Source organism: Colossoma macropomum, unplaced genomic scaffold (assembly GCF_904425465.1).
Source record: "Colossoma macropomum unplaced genomic scaffold, Colossoma_macropomum, whole genome shotgun sequence".
NCBI lineage: Eukaryota > Metazoa > Chordata > Actinopteri > Characiformes > Serrasalmidae > Colossoma > Colossoma macropomum.
The window spans coordinates 36,305,702-36,317,843 of NW_023494801.1; the positions used below are offsets into that span (position 1 = coordinate 36,305,702).

Below are 12,142 nucleotides of genomic sequence, written 5' to 3' on the forward strand. Positions count from 1 at the left end.
ATTTTAGGCCGAGAACCTTCTCAGACTTTCTGTGAGGGAGCTTTTAGAGGCATTAACCCTTTCAGACATCTGGTTCCTATGACCACCACTAAGTTTCTCCAGTTTTCATATCTAGAGTAAAACTTTTCCAGACGGTTCCATATGAATAGGTGTAATTTAAGAAGTAATTCAGGATCGGAAGGTGCCCACAGGCTTTAACACAGTGTATGAATGTCCATCAGAAGAGCAATGATTGAGACACACACCTTAAAATACATTCAAAGACTTGATTTTATTAATGCATACTTTTTAAAGTCATATCATACACACGAGAGGTTTATTTCTGTGACGATTCAGAGGGGTCTTTAATCTACATCAGCCGGCTGTAAGGTTAAGGTGGATAAACCACTGATGTCAGTCATAACAGCAAAAACACACACAGGATATTTAACGACAGCTTGTTTGCTCACGCGCACACACGCACGCCCCACAGATCTTAATCTCAGTAAAACCAAAAGGCATTTGATCGGAAAATTCAGACGCACGACTCACTTTGTAAAGAAAAAAAAAAAAAAGGAATGTTTTGCCTAAATTGAGAAAATTTGGCATGCTAGCCCCACAAAACAGCTCACAATGGCACGTTTCAGCAAAATAAGGATGAAATAAAGAGAATTAATCAAGATCGAATGGACGGAAACCAAGTCCAGAAAAGCTCGGCTTTACAAAAAAAAAGATCTGCCGTTATCTAGATAAGCAACAATACTGTAATGTAAAGAGCTTTTAAATACCACATCCTGTTAGCCAAAGAGTTCGGCTTCTCTAATCATAAACGACAGACATCAACATACTTTAAATAGACATATTTCAATAATCACTCTCATTTTTTTAATTTTATGCTGTGCTGTAAAAAGTTCACATACAGTAGTCACACAAACACGGGAAAAAAAAGTGTTCAGTAGGCAATATCTCGGAAAGAAAACCATTTTAAAATGTCATTTACAGTCAGCTGTCAAGAGAGACACTGTTGAGTTCGTCCTCAGAAGCTATTCACAATATATATTTACACAGGCTTTTGACACATTCACAAATCCAAAAAAACAAAAAAAAGAAAGAAGAAAGAGGAAAAAGACCCACGTTACGATTAGCAATGCCCACATTTCCACAACGCCCAAACTTATCCAGGAGAAAAGTCTCTAATTTAGATGTATACAAGGGGGACAGAGCTATCAATGACCTTCTTATGACCTTCAGTATCAATAATTAAGGCAAAGTTCAGAAATAGCGGGGGGGGGTAATTTGGCATGATTATTTATTGTGCCTTCATAATTAGATCCCACAGCTAGGCTATACTAGTCTATGCTAGTCTAGTGTGGAGTGTAGCACTTCACCTGCTGCAGTTTTAAACGCGTCTCTCCAGAACAGCCGATAGTAACTCTGATGATTACTGTGTGGTGGAACTGAGGGAAGACCACCCTCGTTGCGAGTGGGCTCACACCAAAAACGCGCCGCGTCCCTCCTCAGAACACGGTGCACTTCTTCCCTCTCTTCTTGACGGGCGGAGGGCAGAGCACGGCGCGGATTGCCTCGTCGAACACGGTCTTCAGACCCCGCTGGGTCAGAGCGGAGCACTCCAGATACTTCACCGCACCTGAAAAGCCACCACAGTCACAACCATTTAGAATCCGGATTAGAATCCGAATCAGAATCCGGAACAGAATCTGCATCAGAATTAGAATCAGAACTAATCAGAATGAATCAGAACCTGAAATAGAATCTGAATATGAATCACAGGGGAAAAATCAGAATCCTTCAGATTTGGAAAGAGAAACTGAATCAGAATCATAGTTAAAAGCAGAATCAGAGTATGAATTAGAATCTGAATCAGAATCAAATTTAGAATCAGAAATAACCAGAATAACAATTAGAATTCAGAAATAATAAGACATTCAGAATCAGAACCAATCAGAATCTGAAATTAGAATCATAGTTTCAATCAGAATCCATCAGAATCGGAAACAGAAACTGAATCTGTATCACAACAGGAATAGGAACTAATCGGAATCAGAATCAGAATGAATCAAAATCTGAATTAGAATTTGAATCACAATTAGAATCAGAAATAATCAGAATCACAATTAGAAGCACAATCAGAATCTGAATTAGAATCTAAATCAGAACCACAATTAGAATCAGAAAGGATCAGAATCACATTTAGAATCAGAACCAATAAGAATCCAAATCAGAATCTGAATTAGGGTCACAGTTACCATCAGAGCTAATCAGAATCACATATACAATCAGAATCAATTAGAATCTGAATCAGAATCACAGTTACAATCAGAACCAATCATAATCTGAATCATAATGACATCTAGAATCAGAACCAATCAGAATCCAAATTAGAAACTGAATCAGAATAACAGTGTGAATCATCTACTGGAGTCGATATTTTCCCAACTTAATTCGAATTAATTATGAAGCTGTGAGCGGCAGTTTAAACAATGGGCTCAAACAAATTCCTCAGACAAATTTAAAGTGCTAAAGTGAACGTACCGTTACATAAACAAGTAATAAGGAAAATCATATCAAATATGAACATACTGGTATAACAGAATGCCAGTTTAATACATTAGCTATAATTAAAATAAAATATAGGTATAATAAAGGTAATATAGAAATTCAGAATGCGATACTCACTTCAATAGACTTATCAGCTCTTAAATTCTGAAACTTCTAATGAATATTAAAACTTGAAAAAATATATTTAAGCAACAGAACGCAAGAGGGAGTGAGTTATCGTGAAGTAACATCATGGCTGTGATTTGGTCACCGTAGATCATCACAGCTGTGATGTTATTGGTGATAACACACTCCTCGAGTGTTCTACTGCTTTAATACAGCAGTTAAATAAATACAGTAATAAATTAATAAACTGGGCCGTGAACGCGGCGTTTAATATGTTTTAATGTTCGCAGTTCCTTCACCAAATTATAGTTCCTTAACGAGCAGCTTGTTGCTACGTCAGAGTAACGAGCTCCGCCCACTCAGTGCACAGCCGGCAGGTCGTTCTCCAGCTCCTTACACTAAATTCCCAAACTGTCATCACCACTGAGCAGCTTTTCAGTCGGCAGCTGAGACAGAAGAACAGCTGAACAACCTGGAATCAGCCAGAAATGAACCCAACACCATTCACCAAACGTGTAGTCTGATCTTCAGAGTCTGACCAAATCAGACTGAGGCATAAAACTGCCGCAATATCAAGTTCAGCTCAGTTTTGTCAGCTCAGTTTTTGCCAGATCAGTATTAATGTTGTTTTGTTCCAGCCAGTCTGTAAAGCATCTTACAGCCCATTTAGTTTGGTGAATGGTGTTGGGTTCATTTCTGGCTGATTCCAGGTTGTTCAGCTGTTCTTCTGTCACAGCTGCCGACTGAAAAGCTGCTCAGTGGTGATGACAGTTTGGGAATTTAGTGTCGTCTCATCTTCAGAGTCTGACCAAATCGGCTGTCGGTCAAATGTGATCTTAAAAGTGTCCATTTTCTGTTTGTGGCAAAGTAAGAAGTAAAAACGTTCAAATGTCTTGAGCGTCTCCTACAGCTGTCAAAGTCGTTGCTTAGCAACGGCGTCTCAGTGGAGTGATACAGTGTTTGTGGAAAAACCTGTGATGTTATGGCGAAATAACAGCACGGTTAGAACCGTTCTCAACCAATCAGCTTGCGTGGCTGGAACTAACTGTTGTATAATAAAATATATAACAAAACGAAATGACAGTATCTTATGAAGGGTCAGTTACTCAGATCCACTGACATTGATGCTGCAACTCCATAACTAGGTTTAATCCACGTTTGGGAATGTATTTTATCTATTATGCACTGCATTATAAGTACATATAAAATATGGGTGTAATGTAGCTGTAATAGTTTTTCATGTAAAATATCTGCAGTTATAGTAATTATGTAGTCCTCAACACTCCCACCACAGTCCTGATCTCCTCTTACCGATCTCTCTGGCCATGGCCAGGCCCTGCGGGTAGGTGATCGGAGCCAGTTTTTTGTCCCTCAGGCGCTCAATTGTGTCCTTGTCGTCCCGCAGGTCCAGTTTGGTGCCCACCAGGATGATGGGGGTGTTGGGACAGTGGTGACGCACCTCAGGGTACCACTGCACATTCACACAAATAATCATCGTAAATAATCATCATAAAAAAAGGCCAACTGACCCCAACAAAGTCCTAAAATAGATATTTTGGTTTGTGATCACAAATCTGACATCAGTTTTGTTACATTTCAGTGTAATTAAAATTAAAAACACGGCTTAACATCTTCACAGCGCTGAGATGTTTACACACTGTACATAAAGAAATAAAGAAAGGAAGGAGGAAAGAAGGAAAAAGAGGCAACGAAAGATAAACACTGACCTTCGCTCTGACATTTTCAAAGGAGGCAGGGCTAACCAGCGAGAAACAGATCAGAAACACATCCTGTGAAACACAAGAAAGAGTTCAGTTCACTCATTCACGTTTTTATAGCTTTGTGGGTTTTAATTTTACAGTACAGAACAAAAACACTAGAAACAACAACAGCCTTGAAAACAAAAACTGAACGTATGTCATTCACTACATTCACTACAATAGAACAATCCAAATGTAACAGTTAAGCACTAAACGGAAAACTCAGAAAGTTATTAAATTAATAATTAATTGTCCAGAAGTCAGTATAACAGGTTTGAGCATCTATTTGAGGCTGTTGCTCATTAAGGAGAAAGCTTGTGCTCATTCACAGGAAAAACTCCTCGTTCGACAAATATACTTTGTCTAAAATGTCTGAATGTAAAAACATCAATACTAAGAGCTTAAAGGGGAACTCCAACACATTTTCAAAATTTTCGCCTAGTAAAATGGTTAAGATGTAAACAGAGCGGTTCAAAAGTGGTTCAGAGTGGTTTGGTGTGAAACGCTCCGTTCTAGAGAAACTTACTGAGTCAGAACTGTTCACAGTGGTGGTGACAGGAACCAGACGTCCACCTCTAAAAGCTCCCTCACAGAAAGTTCCTACATGAGATGGTTATGAATTCACTGCCTGATGACTGAGACACTGTTTTATGATAGTTTTGAGAACTTAAACTCCATTCATGGTGGAGGGATACATAATATGCAGGGTGCTGTGAGGCAAAATAGTCCCCAAAGAAAACTTATTATTTCAGATTTTCCACTATTTTCCATCATCAACATTCCATATAAACTCAGAAGACTCGTGTAGGTTCACTGGTGGTTCTGGATAGTAAATAAAATGTCTATATTTGTGTTGTAGTCATGGCGACCCCTGGTTCCCATCACCACCACTGTAAAGACATCAATTTTAAAACTCTGAAATTCTTGTGTATGAAGTTAAAGTGCTTCCTGTGCAGCGGTGACTCTGTTCCTCGGCAGCAGGACAGATGATGAGAAAAGCCCACAGAAAAACAGGAAGCTGAGGGAAACACTGCTGCTGCTGCAGGAAGAGATGGAGGGGATGGAGTCAGGAGGCAGTGGAGACGGAGCGGGTCAGCGTACCGTTTGAGGGTAGGAGAGCGGCCGGAGTCGGTCGTAATCTTCCTGCCCCGCCGTATCCCACAGTCCCAGATTAACAGGCTTCCCATCCACCATCACATTAGCAGAGTAATTATCGAACCTGAATAAAGACACAATAAAGACAAATTAACTCATAACAACAACATGAATACAGTTCTATTAAAATTAATATCCAGAATGAAGTTCTCATAAAATTAATATCCAGAATGAAGTTCTCATAAAATTAATATCCAGAATGAAGTTCTCATAAAATTAATATCCAGAATGAAGTTCTAATAAAATTAATGTTCAGAATGAAGTTTTAATAAAATTAATATCTATAATGAGGTTCTAATAAAATTAACACCAGAATGAAGTTCTAATAAAATTAATATTCAGAATGAAGTTCTAATTAAATTAATATTCAGAATGAAGTTCTAATAAAATTAATGTTCAGAATGAGGTTCCAATAAAACTAAAATAAAATAATATCCAGTCTGCTTCTTATTATAAACAGTGCAGTTAATCTTTAAGACAGAAAAAAAACATGGTAAACAGATCATTAAAGTAAGTTATTTATAATTCCCGTCAAATAAAACGTCTTGCTGTTCCCCAAAGTGCTGAATAAAATATTAAACCACCTAGAAATGATTTCCGCTGTCTAGTTTTGTAATATTAGAACTGTTTAAGTTAACACTGCACATAAAGTAACACATTATTAGTATGATAAGTGATTCTAGACTTTTGAACAGCTATGTTTGAACATCTGTGTTTGACTCCTGTTAAGGCGGACTGGTGTGCTCACACTGTGGGGATGTACTCTCCAGGGAAGGCGTTGGTGGTGTAGCTGATGAGCAGACATGTCTTACCGACGGCACTGAAACACAGAGAGAACACGGTTACAGCTCACACTCAAAGACAAGAGTGGTCCCTAATTTTCTGTGAAGAACATATAAAATACCCCATTTTCAGTGTCTTCACTCTGTTCACCCCCCCACACATTTATATTACACATGTGGTGTTGGGTGAACCTGCGGGGAGTAAAAGTGTGGAGGTGCTGTGTCCTTCACTCTGTTCTCCTCCTACATGGCCTGCTGTTAGTGTTTGTGTGTTCTTGTATTGCTATACTTGTGAGGACCCCATGTCCTCACCATGACAGGACTATATGAAATTTTTGCTCAAGTGAGGAGCAGCAAAATGTCCTCACTTGAGCAAAAATTTCATATAGTCCTGTCATAGTGAGGACATGGGGTCCTCACAAGTATAGCAATACAAGAACACACACATATAACACAAAAGTCAATAGAAGTCTATGGATGTCCTCATATGTATAGCAAGACAAACACGTCTGTCTGTGTGTGTGTGTGTGTGTGTGTGTGTGTGTGTGTGTGTGTGTGTGTGTGTAAGAGGGTGGACAACATGGACAGGCTGCTGACTGGCTACAGCTGCTAAAGGAGAACCCTACGCTGGACACTTGTGATATTTTTAAACATCTGGTATTTTCACATAAATTGTTATGGCTACATTGATTTAAAACAACAATAATGTGGTGGGTCAGCAGACCACTGAGTAACATACACATCCACACCACACAAGGGTTAAGTATTTCTGATACTTAATACTTTTATTTTCACTCACTACATTTCAAAAGAAAAATCTGTACTTTTCACTCACAATATTTTTTTTTATTTTAGTGGTATTTTCAGGAGCACAACTTGTTTCAAAAATGGAACAATATACGCTTTTTAAATCAATATTTTTACTTTAAGTACATCTACACTCTCGAAAAGATGGTCCTTCAGGGGTTCTTTCATAAATAAAATGGTTCTATATGGAACCATGAACACTCAAAGAAGCGCTTTGCGTATTTAAATGGTTCTTTGCATGGCGAAAAGGGTTCTACAGATTGATGGACAGTGTGTTGTATATGGTTCTGTACTGCATACGTGTAAACAACAGCTTTAACACTGCAGTCGAGTCATAACGTCATAATTCTTAAGCAGGAAGTGTGTATTTTACACTCTTCCCTGCTCGAATGGTGAGCTGTCCTACGTCATATCACCCCGTTTACACACTGCACTGACCGCCTGGACCTTTAAGAGAGAGTTTAAAGCTCTGCTGCTGGTTTTTAAAGCTCTAAATGACCTTAAAGCTCCTGAACGTCTGTTTATGATCTCAGATCTTCGCAAACACCTTCAGTAAAACACAGAAAACGTGGAGAGACTCTTTCAGTTATTCTGCTTCTAAACTGAATTGTATTAAAAGTGAGCACTGAGTGCTGATTGGTTGGCATTACTGCTACTGAGCGCTGATTGGTTAGCATTACTGCTACTGAGTGCTGATTGGTTATCGTTACTGCTACTGAGCGCTGATTGGTTAGCATTACTGCTACTGAGCGCTGATTGGTTAGCGTTACTGCTACTGAGCGCTGATTGGTTAGCGTTACTGCTACTGAGCGCTGATTGGTTAGCATTACTGCTACTGAGAGCTGATTGGTTGGCATTACTGCTACTGAGAGCTGATTGGTTAGCGTTACTGCTACTGAGCGCTGATTGGTTAGCATTACTGCTACTGAGAGCTGATTGGTTGGCATTACTGCTACTGAGAGCTGATTGTTTTTCCAGCATTAAATGTAACTGCATTCAATTCACAGCGCGTATCATCTCTCAGTCCTTGTACTGAAAAAAAGAATATTAACATGCAATTTGTGACAGTCCTACAATTCACAAAAGCACAACTCTCTCTATCTCTCTCTCGCGCTCTCTCTCTCTCTCTGTGAACATTTGCAATTTTTCCGAGCTGCCACAGAGACAGTAAACAGAGAGAAGCTGTCAGAGAGACAGGAAACAGGAGTGAAGGACAGAGAGGCATGAGTGACAGTAATACAGAGCGCAGAGAGAGAGAGGAAGAGTGAGAGAGAGTGATAAAGGCGGAGTGAAAGAGCAGAACAGGCTAAGACAGCGAGGTTAAACAGCGCGGCCTGTGAGGCCTGACAAAGCCTTTCAGAGTCAGACTCTCAGGCACTGAGCTGTGGAGAGCGGCAAACGGTGGCCAACGACAGCGCGCAGTGGACTGTAGTGGAGTGACCACCTCTCACTGCTGATGTAACATCAGCCACACAGCTTGGCGCTTAGCTTCAGTAGCAGTGCTGCACAATTTTAAAAACTGAATGCTTTTAAAGGGCCCATACCATCGAACTTTCCCTTTATCTTAAATAAATGAGTTTGAAGTACGTAAACACGGCGAAAGTTTCAAAATGTACCATTAATGCCATCCATACTGTCCATATATGGAAACCAGACCACAAAAACGCCCGTTTTGAATTCATCCATGTTTCTGTGATGTCACAAGAACCAGCTAATTTCCATATATCTACCCATTCATCCTACAGCAGTTTGGCCCCGCCCATTCACACTGAAGTTACAGGCAGTGTTTCAACTCTGAGTGCCTTCGGAATGATGTACAGGACAAGCCAGCCAATCAAAACAGAGCTCATTTACATATATCAGTATTAAAGGCACAGTAACAGAAACAGCCTGTTTAATTCTCAGGAATAAAGAGAGGCTGGAGCATGATCATGCAAAAATGAATTATAGATGTTTTTGGTATCTAAACATATATATTAAGTGGAATATATATAGTGGAGGATATGGGCCCTTTACTCCCCTTTTAAGAACCTAATAAAAAGATATTAATGTGATTTCCACTAAACAACAACGCACACAATCTTAAATATGGAAGCAGGGCTGGGCACAGTGATGATATTCATCATTATCGTGACAAATTATGCCACAAAATGTCACAATATGCTTTCTGAGAACAGTGTGGATATCATCAGTAGCCTATATGTCATAAATATTAGGACAGTCATGTGCAAAACTTTAAACACGTTGATTTTCAAAGTGAAAATTACTTGATAGATCCTCTACATTGAACACAATTAAATATGGCATTTTTCTAATTTTATTTCTATTTATGTGCTGAGTTTAACATTAAATTTTAAAAAATGGTTCATAACTTTTGCACAGGCCACATTCTATGTCTCCAATGTTAAATTCAGCAAATATAGAGTAACTGTGCATCAAACTGTGCAGACATGTGGAGTGTGAAAAGGTAAAATGCTGAATTAAAATGATTTGTATTAGCTTTTTTTTAATGTTCCATCACTGATTCTTTTTTGTCTGTTAAAATGATCAAACATTCAAGATGAGTCTTTAGGCAACAACTTAGAATGAAAAACCTCTAACAGTAAATTTAAGACATTTTGAGATATAAGTCACTTAAAGACCCACAGAAACCTTGAATTAGTACCGGCATGATAGTTATAGAGAGTTTAGGTTTATCAACAGTGATAAATAATGAGAGCAACGTATACTATGATTTTATCCCACAAAATATTTTTTGAATATAGGTTTGCTCACATTACACACTGCATCCAGTACAGTACATTTACAGGGTGTGGCAAATAAGCTGCATCAGGTTTGAAAGATACTCTTTGAGCAGTAGCAGTAACAGTAGTAGCACTCAGGCTCATCAACTTTATTAATTTATTAAATATAATCTGATACTGTGATGTATTTTTAAAACGTGATTTTGAATGTGTTCTGCACACGATATGAGCCGAAACTAAATCGGTTCTGAATCATTAGACGTATCCAGATTTGGTTTTAGATGATTCTGTCAGACTCTGTGGAGGCAACCAATCAATATGATCAATACTGTGGCACAAAATACTGTGGCACAAATTTTATTGACAAACGCCATCGTTTGTCAATAAAATGTCAGAAAAAGCCACATTCGGCTAACAGTGTGGAGTGTGGACTGGGCTGGCCTAGGCCAATATAATAGTATAGCAACGTTATTTCTGCCCTGTTAAAGGGGGAGTCCACAGATTTTACAAAATTCTGCATAATTAAATGGTTAAGATGTAAACAGAGTCATTCAGAGTGGTCTGGTGTGAAACACTCAGTTATAGAGAAACTTACCGAGTCAGAACTGTTCACAGTGGTGGTGATAGGAACCAGACGTCCACCTCTAAAAGCTCCTCACAGAAAGTTACTACATGAAATGGTTATGAATTCACTGCCTGATGACTGAGACACTGTTTTATGATAGTTCTGAGAAGATTTTGGCCTTAAACTCCATTCATGGTGGAGGGATACATAATATGCAGGGTGTTGTGAGGCAAAATAGTCCCCAAAGAAAACTTATTATTTCAGATTTTCCACTATTTTCCATCATCAACATTCCATATAAACTCAGAAGACTCGTGTAGGTTCACTGGTGGTTCTGGATAGTAAATAAAATGTCTATATTTGTGTTGTAGTCATGGCGACCCCTGGTTCCTATCACCACCACTGTAAAGACATCTGAACCTTTTCACACCAAAACACACTCTGATTACATCTCACACACTGAATTATGGGGGAATTTCGAAAAACAGGTGGAGTTCCCCTTTTAATGGAGGAGTTGTTTCTCTTGTTTCGGCACCCCTGAAATGAAGAACCTGGATAAAAGACACGGGGTCGCCAAAAACCCCAAAGCACCTGTGCTGAAAAAGGCTTTAACCTGGCCGCTGTGAGCTGCTCTACTAACATTCTTGGAGGAAAAAAAACGAGAAAGGTGTGTAAAAGCATGACGTCATTCGTCCAGCATCCTCCCGGCTGCAAAGCTGCACATCATATTATATATGCAAAAACACCCCAATCAGCTCAAATTCAGTATTATTTGGTAAAATATGAGCGTGCAAAACAAAAAATAAATGTATAATCCACACATTTGGCCCTAAACTAGGCTGGGCGTGCATGGCAGAGCCTTATAATTAAAAAATGATCATAGATGTATGAATGCCACTCATTCATTTTCCATCAAATAATCGATCAGAATCGGAGTTTCGAGCAGGGATGAGCCAGTCTGTGTTAAATCATTCATCTACTACATCTACACCGAACCATCCATCCATGCCATCCATGCAGCCAGACCAAACCCCAGCAGCCCCAGCAGCCCCAGCCCCTCCTGCAACAATTGGATTCTCTTACACTGGCATTTAACCACAATTCAAGCCTTTAAAACAGCTTTAAATTACGCACCCGTCGCCGACGACGACACATTTGATGGCCTGCATTTGCGAAGCGGACGGATTGTGGATCCACAGGAATAGGAGAGGATTTTTTCTCCCTGCTCGTTCTCGCAGTGTGGGCTGCTAGCTTGAACTGCTGCGGCAGCCTTATTTTTTTTTACCACCGGTATTCTGGCAGACCACGCCCCTCGTGCGCTAGGATTGGCGCTCTAGAACGGCCAGTCTGAAGCATTAGCCAATCCCAGCGCGGGCAGCGAGAGCGCACTAGCCAATCCGCGCCGCAGGAGGGCGGGACCTGTATGAATGCGGGTGTTGAAAAAGAAACAACACCGCCGCAGAGGCAGACGACGACATTTAACGAGCGACCTACGGAAAAGCACGATCACTTTTAAAGGCACAGCGTTGTAAAAACGTTATTTAAAATGAGCGACAAGTTTCGCGAGTTTACATGATCAGAGTCGTCGTTGTTTCTTGTTTCGTGCGATGAATGCGCGAGTCGACTTTCACTAGGTGCTATCGAATGCTAGCAACCGATTAGCAT

At 39.7% G+C, this 12,142-nt stretch overlaps 1 protein-coding gene across 1 annotated transcript; it reads right to left on the reverse strand.

Annotated features, from left to right (window-relative positions):
* Positions 1–252: 252 nt before the first annotated feature.
* rac3a (Rac family small GTPase 3a) lies at positions 253–11,739 on the reverse strand. Its single transcript, XM_036589356.1, has 6 exons — positions 11,612–11,739; positions 6,328–6,399; positions 5,526–5,643; positions 4,392–4,454; positions 3,976–4,135; positions 253–1,627 (listed from the first exon to the last, which is right to left on the reverse strand). The coding sequence occupies exons 1-6, from the start codon at positions 11,644–11,646 to the stop codon at positions 1,497–1,499; spliced, it is 579 nt and encodes a 192-aa protein (XP_036445249.1). The 5' UTR covers positions 11,647–11,739; the 3' UTR covers positions 253–1,496.
* Between the last annotated feature and the right edge of the window lie 403 nt (positions 11,740–12,142).